Source organism: Diabrotica undecimpunctata, chromosome 1 (assembly GCF_040954645.1).
Source record: "Diabrotica undecimpunctata isolate CICGRU chromosome 1, icDiaUnde3, whole genome shotgun sequence".
NCBI lineage: Eukaryota > Metazoa > Arthropoda > Insecta > Coleoptera > Chrysomelidae > Diabrotica > Diabrotica undecimpunctata.
Genome location: NC_092803.1, coordinates 41,163,162 through 41,177,479, shown reverse-complemented (window position 1 = coordinate 41,177,479; position 14,318 = coordinate 41,163,162). Strand labels below are relative to the sequence as shown.

Here is a 14,318-nt window from a genome sequence, read left to right as displayed (position 1 = left end):
GTGATTTTGTTGAGGATAGGACGATGATAGGAGAAATATGAAATGAAAGGAAGTGTTTCTGCTGTAATGTGTCTTGCGAAAGTTGTAACGCCAAGAACGCTCGAGAAAGACAGAGACACAAGCACGCACCGATTCAACGCGCCTAATTCTCTAGTGCTGCGCGCGCAGCGGACCGATCATGTTTGAGTGGGAGAGAGACGCAAGGCATTCGCCGGTCCGGCGGGCCTCTCTCTCCTTCGGTGACTCATCGTAACAGACGTGAGCGGGCGTTACACTTTTTCATGAGTGACTCCGAGTCACAACCTAATTTAAGACGTTGTCACGTCAAAATCTTTTGACCCTCCCGTATCATTCATTGATACTCTTTTGTGACGTCTGCGTAAAAATCTCTTCTTTTTCGGAATCCACTGACAGTAGGGCTAAAACTCTCCTTTAATACTGCAACATATTATGTTCTTATTTAACACTATTTGTAAAAGATCAAATGGCAACAATAACGATGATACAGCTATTGCAAGATAAATCAAATAACTACTTTAGAATGTAAATTGATACTTCATACGTAATTATCTGTTTTCCTTGCATATCGTCAAGTGACTCTTTTCTTAATTTTCTCATTTTGCTGCTCATATTTTGAGTGTATTGCCAATCTACTGCAGAAATTCATCTTCTATAAGTCTCCTTCCATTGGTATATCTATATCCTATGTCGGCTGCCGGACGTTTCTCTATTTTATAAAGTTTATTTCCAGATTTATGTTATTCTTTTTAGGTGGTCGCTTTGGATTTCCTTTTCATTTTTGTTTTTGTTACCATTAATTTGTTTATTTTTAATTTTTTTAAAGTTAAGATATTTAGCCTGTAGTTTTTTTTTAAACAATTGAAATATCGTTATCTTTCTGAGCCTATATTAGTTGCTTTTTCTAAATTTATTTTCTTCTCTTTATCTTATTCTCTTTCTTTCGAAGCTGTTAGGTACCTCAGCTGAGATATTGGTCTTCTTTTCATATTCTTGCAGTATATTTGCCTTGGAATATGAGCCGCAAGATCTCGTATAATTCTTTTGCGCATTAGTTGTGGATATTTGCCTTTACCACAAAAGATATTCATCTTATTGCCACACTGCTGTGTTGCATTAATCGTGCTTGGATTATGAGCCGCAAGATGCCGTATTTTTCTCAACACATTATATGTCCAAACTATTACAGTTTTCTTTCTGTTATTGTCCTTCTAATTTGTTTTTCTTTCTTTGTTCTTCTCAAAACTTTTTAACTTGATCCCCCATAAGACCTTCAGAATTCTTCTATACCTACACGTCTTAAAGGATTTAAATCTTCTCATTTCTGTATTGTAAAGTCTATGCTACAAATAAACTTTTTCATTTGCATAAAGTTAAAACTTTGCTTGACTAGCAAACGCCGCAGTAGAAAAGATGGCCAAAATGTGGAAGGACTCTCAAACTTCACGAACTCTAAAAATGAGGTTGATCAACTGCTTAATATTCCTAATACTAACATACGGATGTGATGGATCTTGGACCTTACGACAAGCGGAAAGAAGAAAGATAGACGCAACTGAAATGTTCGGTTGGAGAAGAATTCCGTGGACCGACCACATTACAAATTCAATTCTAAATGAGCTTAAAGTTAGTAAACGGTTATCCAGCAAAGTCAATCTCCAACAATTAAAATACTTTGGATATGTTAAGAGATCAGACACAGAAACCATGGAAAGACTTACTATTAAAGGAAAGGTAAAAGGCCAAAGATCACGAGAAATATCTCCAACAAGACGGATCGACCAAATTACAGGAATATGCAGAAAAGACCTATGCATGAGTAAAGAGAAATGACCAGAGACAGAGATCTTCGGAGACAGAAAATCTCAAATCACTACACTTTCTCCGTGGCGTCAGGATTGAAGAGAGAAAGAAAGTTGACACGTGCTATTTCAATTCTAACTTTTATTTAGGCAGTCATGATTTTCTGTTATTAGTGTTTAAAGGTACATGTACTTATTTTCTCTTTCGATTTGCTGGCCTCCTACCATTGTAGGGTGGTCTTTACCTACCCTTATATAGTGTACTAGATAGGTGTATATTTTTTGATCAATTCTACTTTTGTTCCATTAATCCGAACGCTCTTACTGCTGACCAGATTTGTTGTAATCTTCGTTTTAGTTATTTTCACAGAATCTTCCTAAGATCGTTAAAAAAGCTGTTATAATATGAGTTTTTATTTCCCAGGTATCCTTAATATTGCAGCCCAAATAGCGTATTCTCTCCACTCTTTCTAACGGTGTATCCTTTATTGTAATGTGTGCGTGTATGTTGGTGTTCTAACTAATTATCATTATTTTTGTCTTCTTACAATTTAGTTTTAGGCCCTATTTGTAACATGTTTCTACAACAATATCCATCATCATTTGGAGCCCCTGTGCACTATCTGCCAGCAATTCGGTACCGTCTGCATATCTAATATTGTTTATAAGTTGGCAATTTACGAGTCTTCCCACATCAGTTGGACCAAAGTTTGATTGAAAATATTGAAAATTAAATTAAATTTTAGACAACAAAAACAAAAGTTTAACGTTAACTTAAACAGATTCATTCATTCGTGTTCATCGAACAGAATTGTTGGATTTTCATGATTCAAGAAAATATTTTTTAAATTAATAAAACGATTATTTAAACATAATAGCAACAAATTAACAAAACGTATAGAATATGCAATCCTAACAAATGAAAATGAGTGACATTCCCTTTATTTTTAATTACATCCAAAATTGTTTAAGGTATAGTTTTTTCCAACTTCTGGTAAACTTCTGGTGTAAATGACTCCCATATTTTTTGCAACTTTTACTTCAATTCGTTGATGGACCTGACAGACAGAGTTTCTATGGGGGGCAAGTCGGGACAGTCAGAAATCCATTCCAGAAGTGGTATATCATGGTCTTCAATCCATTTCTAAGATAATGAGAATAATTTCTGATAAACTCTTCTCTAAGATATGGCAACCTGTGCCGTCCTGTCGAAAGACAAAATCTTTCGCTGATGTTAAGATTTGTTCCATACTCAGTAAATAAAATTCTTCTAAAATCTTCAAATATTTGTTCGTATTTACAATGTCATTGATAAAATGTAACCCCCACCTTTAGACGAGAAGTTGCCTCAAATCATTACATTACAAGGGAACTTGACTTTTTTCCTTAGACAGTCGGGATGAAAAGCTTCATTTTTCCAAGGAATAACGCGACTTCTACTTTCTCTAACACATTTCAAATTCGGTATCATCACTCCATTTTATTTCATCTCATCATTAATGTGTCTTATTTTTATGCTCTTTTAACCACTTTAACCTATTTTTATTTTGACCTAATGTTAAACGTGGCTTTTCCTTAGACCAAAACAAAATGAAATTTTACAAAAACAATTTCTACTGATTTTTTTAATTACATAACTTAATTTTTATGTATCCTAATTTGTGTGCCTCTTAATGATATGTTGATCTAGAAACGTATTTTCCAACGTCACTCCACAAAACACTTAACTCTAAATAAGTTGCACGTTTTAACTACTTATATTTTTTACACTATACCGTGAGAATTATAACATATTCACGTTTTCCGAATTGGATTTTCCAGAATTAAAAAATCTAATGATGATTTAACAAATTTTCCCATCGGTAACTTTAGACTCATTTTAAGACTCACAAACGGCAATAGCTTTACAATCTCACAAAATACATTTGACATTAATTGATAATTGTTTTGATGTCACTTTTGCATAGCTACCTCTGGTTTTAAGGTAATTTTGAAAAAATCAGTGTTTGTTGATGTAAGTGAATGGAAAGCCCCATTAGCCAAATATGTTTCTCTTATTGTTGAAAATTAGTAAAACAACCAAGGCTAATAGGTTTAATAAATATTATTAAGAATACCATATTAATTAATATGGAAAGATTATGAATTTTTTATGGTAATCACCATAAACGGCAAACTCCATACGTGGGCCAACTGATATGGTAACTGATATGGGGCTCGTACTGTAATATCATCTTCTGATACGTCGAAGTTACCTCTAAAGATGTTTTCAGAGTATATGCTAAATAATGCTGGTGACAGTATGCAACCCTGTCGAACTCCTTTTCCGACTGTAAAAATCTCAGGCAGTTCATTTCCGAATCGCACTCCTGCTTTTTGTTGGAAAATCCATTGGAGATATAAGCTTGAGATTAGTCTTGTATCCTTAAAATCAAGTCCTGATATTTTTAGGATATCAGTGTATCAATTCATCACAATTGACATCCCTGTCTCTCTGTATTAGAACTAGCAATCTGAAAAAGTGTTTCCTTCATTCCGAGTCCTGCTCTGAATCCAAATTCAACTTCACTTAGGTGTTCTTCTAATTTGGTATACATGTGCGAGTGAATGATAGTAAGGAGTATTTTAAGTACATGGCTCATCAAACTAATTAATCTACTTCACATTTCCGAGAGTTAGCTTTAAATTAAATTAGTAAACTTTAATTCAGAAAATTTGGAGTTAATTAATTTTACATATAAAAAGGATGTCAAAGTAAAAACAACCGTAGTTTCAGTGATAGCTAATAACTTGCATGTAGGCACTATAGTTTAAAATTATTATAACATTGTATTTTATTAAAACATAAAAAATAGTCTTAAAAATTTTCAAACCTTCGAAAATCAGTTTATTTAAAATATTTTAGGGTTATGGATCCTATGGATGAAATCATGATTCAACACATAGGATGGAACGTAGACGCTGACGATCTGATCCACATCCCCAAACATTGGCAACTCTATCCCGCCCCAGAAAAATCTCTTCATTTTCTCCTTGGTATGATCTACGTTTTTCTCTGGTTTTTAGCGATCATTGGAAATGGACTTGTCCTGTGGATATTCACTTCGTAAGTACATTCTTAGTTAATGTTTAGATAATGAAATAAACATTATTGGTGGTGGATCGTGCCAAAATTTGTGTGAATTATTATAATCATTTGATGTTTTCTAGAGAATAGAGTTTACTAAATGTTACCCTTAATTTAAACATATTTAATTTATGTAATATTTATTATATGTTTTAGGGCAAAAAGTCTAAGAACAGCATCCAACATATTCGTAGTCAATTTGGCTTTCAGTGATTTCCTGATGTTTGTAAGTATACCAATCTTCATTTATAATTCGTTCAATGGAGGATTCGCTGCTGGTTGGCTATCCTGCCAGGTATACGCTTTAATAGGATCACTTTCTGGTATATCTCAGGGCATGACTAATGCCTGCATAGCCTATGACAGGTAAAGTCTAATTGTTTTATATATTTTTATTTTATTTATGTAATAAATCGAAATATTATTATGTAGAATGGGCCTTCTTTTTAACGGGTGTTTCATATTTTTCTAAACTTCTAAACTTCTTCTAAACAAAAATATCCGTGGCGATATGTAGACGATGTGTTCTCCATTTGGCTTCACGGACCAGAAGCATTGAATACATTTCTAATGGACATCAACAATAAAGAAGAGTCAATCAAATTCACCACGGAATAAGAAAACAATAATTCATTTCCTTTTCTGGATGTGCTAATCACAAAAGAAGACATATAATATGCAACCAAAGTCTACAGAATAACCAACCCACACCAACAGATATTTAAATTACTACTTAAACCACAACGTACACATCAAAAAAGGAATTATCAAATCCCTATATGACAGAGCCCGAAGCACCTGCTCTATTGAAAATGCATTTCAGGAAGAAAAAAACCTGCTAACAAAAGTTTTGATTAAAAATGATTACCCATTGTCGTTTATAAACAAGGAATTCCACAAGATCGAAGAAAGAAAAGAACAAAACACCACAAGCAATCCAGAAACACTCACAAGAAGGGAACTTTAGGCCGACGTTCCAATTTCACTATCAACTTCGGTGGTCTACCACCGAAACGTATTTATACTCAGGATACTTCTATACAGTGCTTTTAGAAAATCCTTTACATTTTGCTGGCACTGAAATGAAGACAGAATATATAAATAATGAGTACTTCACTACAGCCAGTAGAACTAATTTCAACCCGTCACATTCAAAAGTTTTTGACTTGTTGACTAAAAAGACTTGTTTGCAATTACCTCAACTACCCCTATAACTAATCAAATTTAGCCATTTTTGGCTATTTAGTTCCGTCTCTAACGACTGACTGCATTTTTTCCTAGATCTAGGGAAAATATTAACTACGCATAGAACTTTCATAATATCTTAAATTATTTACATGAGATACAAGATAGATTCCAGAACCCTAACTTGTGGTAATCCAGTTTTTACTTCCGTTTGATTTAGACAAAATATTTACTTATAACAGAGTTTAATTTGCATCGTAATTTGATTTATTATTTAATGTAAATAATTGTTCAATTGTCTCATTTATTTTTAATTTTAACGATTATATTTAATTCTATTAACAGATATACTACAATTACAAGACCTTTTGATGGAAAACTATCTAAAACGAAAGCTGTCCTCATGGTTCTCTTCATCTGGATATACACGCTACCTTGGGCGTTATTGCCGATGTTTGAAACGTGGGGAAGGTATATGCCAGGTAAAGTCATCTAAAGTTGTATTGTTGTTTATTATAATATGATTCTGGTGTATTTTAGAAGGATACCTGACGGCATGTTCATTCGACTATCTCACTAATACCTTCGATAACAAACTGTTCGTAGGATCAATTTTTACTTGTTCCTACATCTTTCCAATGACAGCTATTATATTTTATTACAGCCAGATTGTCAGTAAAGTATTTGATCACGAAAAAGCCCTTAGAGCACAAGTAAGTTAATATATTTTTATTAAACATTTTTCATTCTAATTTGTTCTTTATATTGATTTTTCAAACTCTATAGACACTGGATTTTTTATTGTGAAATCGCTTAACATAGTCCATTGTCGTTAATTTTCAGGCTAAGAAGATGAACGTCGAATCCTTAAGGTCGAATCAACAACTGAAGAACGAATCGGCAGAAGTGAGGATAGCCAAAGCGGCAATCACAGTCTGTTTCCTGTTCGTCGCTTCTTGGACCCCATACGCCGTGCTGGCCTTGATTGGAGCATTTGGAGATCAATCACTTCTATCTCCAGGAGTTTCTATGATTCCAGCGTTGACATGCAAACTGGTAGCCTGTCTAGATCCGTATGTGTATGCCATAAGCCATCCAAGATACAGGTAAGTAGGCTAGAATTTGTGTACCAGTACACCAGATACACGGACATATTTTTCAGGTGAAAATGTTGTAGCATTGCCGCTGGTTTACTTCAAAACGTGAATTTCAAATAGATTTTTCGTTGGTATGTCACAGTGAAAATATATCTTAAATTATTTAAAAATACCTCAAATTACTTGATCATCATCATCATCATCATTGGTGCTACAGCCCTAAAAAAGAGCCTCGACCTTCCCAAGTCTATTACGACAGTCAGTTCTATCCATTGCCAACTGTTGCCAGTTTGCTGCGCCTATTTTTCTACCATCCTCATCTACACCATCCCTCCATCTGAGTTTTGGCCTACCCCTACTTCTACTTCCCACAGGTTGTGACATAAGGATTCTTCTAGGAGGGTTGTTCTGCTGTGATCTTGCCAGATGTCCTGCCCATCTTAGTCTTCCTATTTTGTAAGGGATACTACGTGTTTACCACCAAATATATGTTTATATCTGTGATATATCTCGTAGTTGTACCTCCTTCTCCAAACACCATTTTCACAGGTGCTTCCGAATATTCTTCTCAGAATCCTTCGTTCAAATATAAGCAGGAGGTTTTCATCTGCCTTGGAAATGGTCCATGTTTCCGACCCATATGTCAACACTGGTTGTATAAGGGTTTTGTATATGGTTATTTTTGTTTTTTGGCTTAAGTTTCTGCTTCTCATATGTCTACTTAGTCCAAAATAGCATTTGTTTGATAGGATTATTCTTCGCTTGATTTCTTCCGTGAAATTACTTGATACTTTTAACAAATGACTACTGACTAATATTTATTTATTGTAAATAAAGCTGTTACATTGAAAATATCTTTAATATGTATAATGAGTTGCCTACCATAAGACCTGTTTTAAGCTTCACTAACCGAAGAATTTATTTTGAGTGGCTCAAAGTCGCGGTAGTTTAGGACAAGGTTTTAAATCTAAGTAGTTAATTTTGGGTCATCTGTCTTGTTTCGTCTTTTGAAGAGAGCACAGACCAATCGACCATATTTTTTTAAACACACGAACATATTTTTCGGGTGAAAATATTTTAGCATTGCTGCTCTCTCTCCAATGGCGATACAGCCCAAATAGAGCATTGGCTTACTTCAAACTATGTCTCCAACCTTGCCGGTCCCGCGCCTATCGTCTCCAGGTTCCTACGTCTAGCAAATGTTAAGCGTCCGCTACCACTTCATCCTCCTACCTTTTCCGTGGCGTTCCTTTTGGTTTTGCGCCCTGCATTTTGCTAGATAGGGCTTTTTGGCAATCTTCCAGTCTCCATTCTCACTACATGACCAGCCCATCGAAGTCTCTGAAGTTTTATGAATTCTGAGATCGGTGCCTCTTTGAACAGTGGATAAAGTTCATGGTTGTACCTGGATCTCCATACTCCGTTTTCATTAATAGGTCCAAATATCTTTCTTAGGGCTTTTCTTTCAAAGACTTCCAGCTTTCGTTTTGCATCTTCTGTCATCACCCATGTCTCGCATCCATAACATACTATTAGTCTAAGTTTTGTAGACCCTGATTGTCGATCTCCAGTGTGTGTTTTTGGAGCGGAACATATGGGCGAGTGAAAAGTAAGCTTTGATTTCCTTTACTATTCTTCTTTGAATTTCTGGTTCTTCTGTTTCATCCATGTTTAATGTAACTCCCAGATATGTGAAACTCTCTGCAGTTTCAATATCGTCCTCTAATTCAACTGTGCATCTGTTTCCCCCAGTTCTTGCCTGTGTTAATTTTTTGTCTTTTGAATATTTATTTCTTGTCCGGTTTCTTCTGCCCCTGTTTTTAATTGTGAATATATTTTTTCCGCCTATTCCTTTAGGCCTATATTGCTATAGGCGGCAATCTGTATTGATTTATTTGTTAGGAGATTACTTCTTCCTATATTTAGCTTTCTTATCACATATTCAAGAGTTAGGTTGAATAGTGTTGGTGCCAGCCCGTCTCCTTGTTTTAATCCTTTGACTATTGAAAAGTTCTCAGTGTGCTCATTTTGTACTCTGACAGTTGCTGTTGACGAGTCCGTTGTTGCATTTACTAGTCGGATGTATTTCTGGGGGATGTTGCAAGATTGGATTGAAATATTTGATATAATTTTTGTCAATAAAGTCGTAGGCCTGTTTGAAATCTATAAATGTATTGTGGACGTCAATGACCTATTCCCATGATTTGTTTAGAATTTGTTTCACTGTGAATACCTGGTCGGTTGTAGATCTTCCTTGTCGGAAACCGGTTTGATATTCCCCGACAATATTTTCAGTTAGCTGTTGGAGTCGTTTATTTAAGTAAAAACTTTGTAAGCTGTGCACAAGAAGGTTATGCCGTGATAATTTTCTGATTTCAGTTTATCCCCTTTTTTATAGATTGGGCATATAATCCCGGTTTTCCAGTCGCTAGGGATCTTTTACTCATTCCAAATCTTGTTTATAAGCATATGTATTTGTCTTACTAGGTGTTCGCTACTTAGTTTATATAGCTCAGAGGGGACGTTCTCAATGCCTGGAGCCTTGTTATTCTTCTGTGCTAGTATTACTTGTTTTACCCGTTCTATCGTCGGGGGTTCTATATTTTCTGTGTCTCCCTTAATGTGATGCATGTCAATATTTTTGATAATGATTTGATTTTGATATGATTTTATTTCTTTTGGATCACTGGTTATTTGGCCTTCTTGATTTCTTGATTTCTTTCGGGGTTTGTATCCTTCTTTTAAATTGTGTAGATCTCTATACGCTTACCTTATATCGTGGCTTTGGTGATTTTTTTCCATGTTCTATATATTACTGTTCTTGTATTTTCTTTTCTCTGTTCGGCATATTTTATCGGCCCTCCCTCTTGCATCTTCATAGCTTGCTCTTCTTTCTCTGGCTCTTATTTCCATATGTTTCTTGTGTTCTTCATTTCTTTTTTGTATGGTCTTTTTACACTCATCATGTTTGTTTGTTTCTTTTTTTGCCTATGATCTTTCTTGCTGCGTCAATTACTTTTGTTTTAATTTATTCCCAATGTCCTTCGGTGTCTAGAGGCCTAGACTGCCTGTATTTGTAAATGTTTGTGTTATTTCTGTCTTATAGTTCTGTTTGATATCTTTTTGTCTCAATTTTTTTTTTATCTAGTTGTTCAGTTGTTTGTTACTGTCTGTCCCTCCTGTTTCTTTGAATTCTTCATTTGTATTTTATCTGTACTAGGAGATAATCAGATCCGCAGCATGCTACTCTTCGGCTCTTTACATCTTGTAAAAAAATATTCTTTTATTTCCACACTATGTTCTTCTGTTGGGCAATTTATGTTAATGATTGAGAGGTTAAAGAATTTTGTTTTTATTCTTACTTTACATATTCTTACATTCACTGCTTTAAAATCTAATATGGCATGTTTCATTTTATTGTCAAGTATAAAGGATACTCCAAACTTTTTTTCTACTATCTTTTCCGCTATATAGTATAGTATGCGTTTTTATTTATTTTATTCCGTGCCCTAACAATTTAGTTTCTTGTATTACTGCTAGTTCTATTTTATATTTTCTGAGCTTGTCAAGTGCTCGTCAAGTCTGAGTGATGCCTGTGCCCCTGGGTTATTCAGTGTCAGCACGTTCCAGGTACCGAGTGCGCAGTCCATATTTCTTTGCTTAAATCGTCATCGATAACACCGATCTATCCGAGGCTTATTTGAAGGTTTCGTGGTTTTGTACTTTTTACAGTCCATTGCCCAACCCCAACCTGGAGGACCAGAATTTTCTGTCAGGGTTTATTCCCTTAGCAGATGTGTTCCAGTTTTTAGGCGCCAGAAACTCGCCTTTCACCCCCTCTCGTCTGCTGCATTACGCACAATCATTGTACGCCTGGCACCTAGTGGCTACGCGACAAAAGTCTTCGGGGACCTGAGAGTAGGATTATTTGGCAGAAGCTGAGTTCTATTTCTAGAAACCCCTACTTTCGTCGGAAATAGATTTTTCGTTGATATGTCACAGTGAAAATACATCTTGAATTACTTAGAACACTGGACGTAAAAATTATGTGATACTTTTAACAATTAACTACTGAATGTATCTATGTACGTTTATTTAATGTAAATAAAGTTGTTACATTACAAATGGTTTTACAATGTATAGACCTGTTTTAAGTTTCACTAACCGAAGACATTATTTTGAGTGGGTCAAGATCGCGATAGTTTCGGATAAGGTTTCGAATCCAAGTAATTAATGTTGTTTCGTCTCTTGAAATGAGTATTATAGAGCACAGGCCGATTGATCATATTTTTTGAGAATTATAATATGGATTATTTTGAGAATTATTTTGGGGATTATTTTATGAATCATGCTAGGATTAAGTTATGCCATTGATGGATTATAGTATGAAATAGGCAGTAGAAACAGGATATAGGCATAAGCTTTTTAAAATATCTTCTTCTTCTTCAAGTGCCATCTCCGCGGCGAAGGTCGGCAATCATCACAGCTATTCGGACTTTTGAGACGACTGCTCTGAAAAGTTCATTTGATGTACATCCGTACCACTCTCTCAGGTTGCGCAGCCATGACATTCTACGCCTCCCTACGCTTCTCTTTCCTTGGATCTTTCCCTACATAATCAGTTGGAGCAAGGTGTATTTCTCTCCACGTGTAATATGTCCGAGATATTCTAACTTTCTTGTTTTTATTGAATTTAAAATTTCCATTTCTTTATTCATCCTTCCCAGAACCTCTTTGTTTGTGACGTGTTCTGTCCATGATATTTTCAGAATTCTTCTGTACACCTACAGCTCAAATAATTCCAGTTTTTTCATTGATGTCGCATTCAAGGTCCAAGATTCCATTCCATAAAATAAAGTCGAAAATACATAGCACCTCGCCAACCTAACTCTTAGTTCCAGTTTTAAATCCCTGGTACATAGAACTCTTCTCATTTTGTTGAAATTTGCTTTAGCCTTTTCTATTCTTATTTTAAAATATAAAAAGGTGAATCTACAGGTTAGTGAGTTGTTATACTCAAAATAAAAGGGAAAATCCCAGTGGTTAGCTGTATACCACAGTTTAATTATCAAGTATTAATGTTGCAAATTTCGTTTTAATGTAACTTTTGACGTTTTATTTTAATAATTAAACACCTAATATGTGTTTATATCACTGAAATCTGGTCACAGTTGACAATTATTATTTTTCATAAATGATACTTAAATTGTAAGAGCTTAACTCTAACAAAATTCGTTCTTAGAGGAAAAACATTTGTTAATATCTGTTTTATTAAAAAATGATTATCCTTTATCGTCTATACGTAAGGAATTTTCAACAATCGACCGAATAGAACAGAACAACTTGGAACAAGATCCTACAGCATACACAAGGAATAATACGAGAAAAATAACAATACCATACATAAAAGGATTATCAGAAAAACTAAAAAAGATAGAAAATAAATTCAACGTTTCAATAACATTTAAAACAAACACATTTAGATCTATTTTATATATAATTAAACCTAACAATGAACAAAAAAGAACAAAGAATTGTATTTATTAAATACCTTGTGAATGCGATGAGTTTTATTTAAGTGAAACATCAAGACCATTAAATGTTAGAATAAGTGAACATCAATCTTATATTAAAAATAGAGAATTCGATAGATCTCAAATATGTAAACACGCATGGGAAAATGAACATAGGAATCAATGAAATTATTCAAGTATAGTCCTAAAAGAAGCAGATCGTAAAAAGAGACAAATCAAAGAAACGGCTCTGATTTTGCTAAATGAGACCAATTGTGCGGCAAATTCCTCGGCAGAATGCAGTAGGATCTGGTTACCCATATTAAAAGAGGAAGTTAATAAAAACAAAATACCACTATTAGTAAGTCAGTAACATATCGAGGATGCATCGTTTATGTTTTTTAAATAACAAATATATAAAATTGGAATTTGGTGTTTATTGAGAGTAAACTAAATGTAATATACAAAATATAAAAATATATAAAATAAAACGAAAAGAAAACGAAAAATAAAGAAGACCGAATAAGTGAAGGATCAAAACGGTTGATGGAAAAGAGACGCACATTTCTAAGAGAAGGAAAGCGAGACACCAATGGTTTCAACGAATTGAATAAACAAATAAAGAAGGGAGTAAAAGAAGATTTAAGGATCTATAATGAAAACAATGTAGAAAAATAATAGAAAAGAACCGAGGCCTGAAATGCTTAAGATCAAACTTAGGAAAGCCTATAATAATCTCATTGAATGATAAAGATGGAAAAGAAATAAGACATTTTACCGTGATTTATATTCCTCAAACAAGAACCCAGATAACACTGCAAAGGAAGACCTTAAGAGAAAGATAACGAATGTCAACTCAGAAATACTCCCTAACATAGAATCCTTCGAAATAAAACAAGCTATAGCACAAATAAAGAACAATAAGGCTCCGGGTCCAGATGGAATACTTGTAGAAATGTTGAAGGAGGGGAATGAAATTATTCTCGAAGAATTGAAAAAACTTTTCAACGAATGTCTTCACAAAGGTAAAGTCCCAGATGATTGGAATTAAAGTTTGACAATACTTCTCTTCAAAAAGGGAGACAGGGGAGATCTCAAGAACTATAGGCCAATCTCCCTGCTGTCCCAAATATACAAACTGTTTATGAGAGTAATAACTAACAGGTTAACGTCGAAGCTCGATAGCTATCAACCGGTAGAGCAGCCAGGATGCCGAAAAGGTTACACTACAGCGGATCATCTTGTTACAGTCAGAACTCTAATAGAGAAAGCCAATGAATATCACTTGAACTTATATATTGGCTTCGTTGATTATGAAAAGGCATTCGACTCCATAGAACTTTAGGCAATAGAGAGAGCTATGAACAACTGCAGGATAGACTCCCGATACAGAATGCTCATACACAATATTTACAAGAAAGCTACAATGAAAATACAAATTGATGCGAAAACCAAAGCTATACCAATCAGAATAGAATAGTTCGCCAGGGAGATGTTATCTCACCAAAATTATTCACACTTGGACTTGAAGATGTGTTCAAAGACATTAACTGGGCAGATAAGGAAGTAAATGTTA

The 14,318-nt window shown here is 34.5% G+C and overlaps 1 protein-coding gene across 4 annotated transcripts in view; it reads left to right on the top strand.

The window, feature by feature from the left end:
- The window catches only part of LOC140448466 (opsin, ultraviolet-sensitive-like), a 105,189-nt gene that overhangs the window by 87,693 nt on the left and 3,178 nt on the right, over positions 1–14,318 (top strand). For 2 of the 4 annotated variants that reach the window (XM_072541563.1, XM_072541547.1), the window contains exons 2-6: positions 4,726–4,926; positions 5,104–5,313; positions 6,478–6,614; positions 6,673–6,845; positions 6,976–7,238. In XM_072541563.1, coding sequence (XP_072397664.1) covers positions 4,726–4,926; positions 5,104–5,313; positions 6,478–6,614; positions 6,673–6,845; positions 6,976–7,238 — 984 coding nt within the window. Of the gene's footprint in view, positions 1–4,725; positions 4,927–5,103; positions 5,314–6,477; positions 6,615–6,672; positions 6,846–6,975; positions 7,243–14,318 lie in introns of those variants that run through there. The other 2 variants (XM_072541556.1, XM_072541571.1) reach the window with 2 other exon arrangements.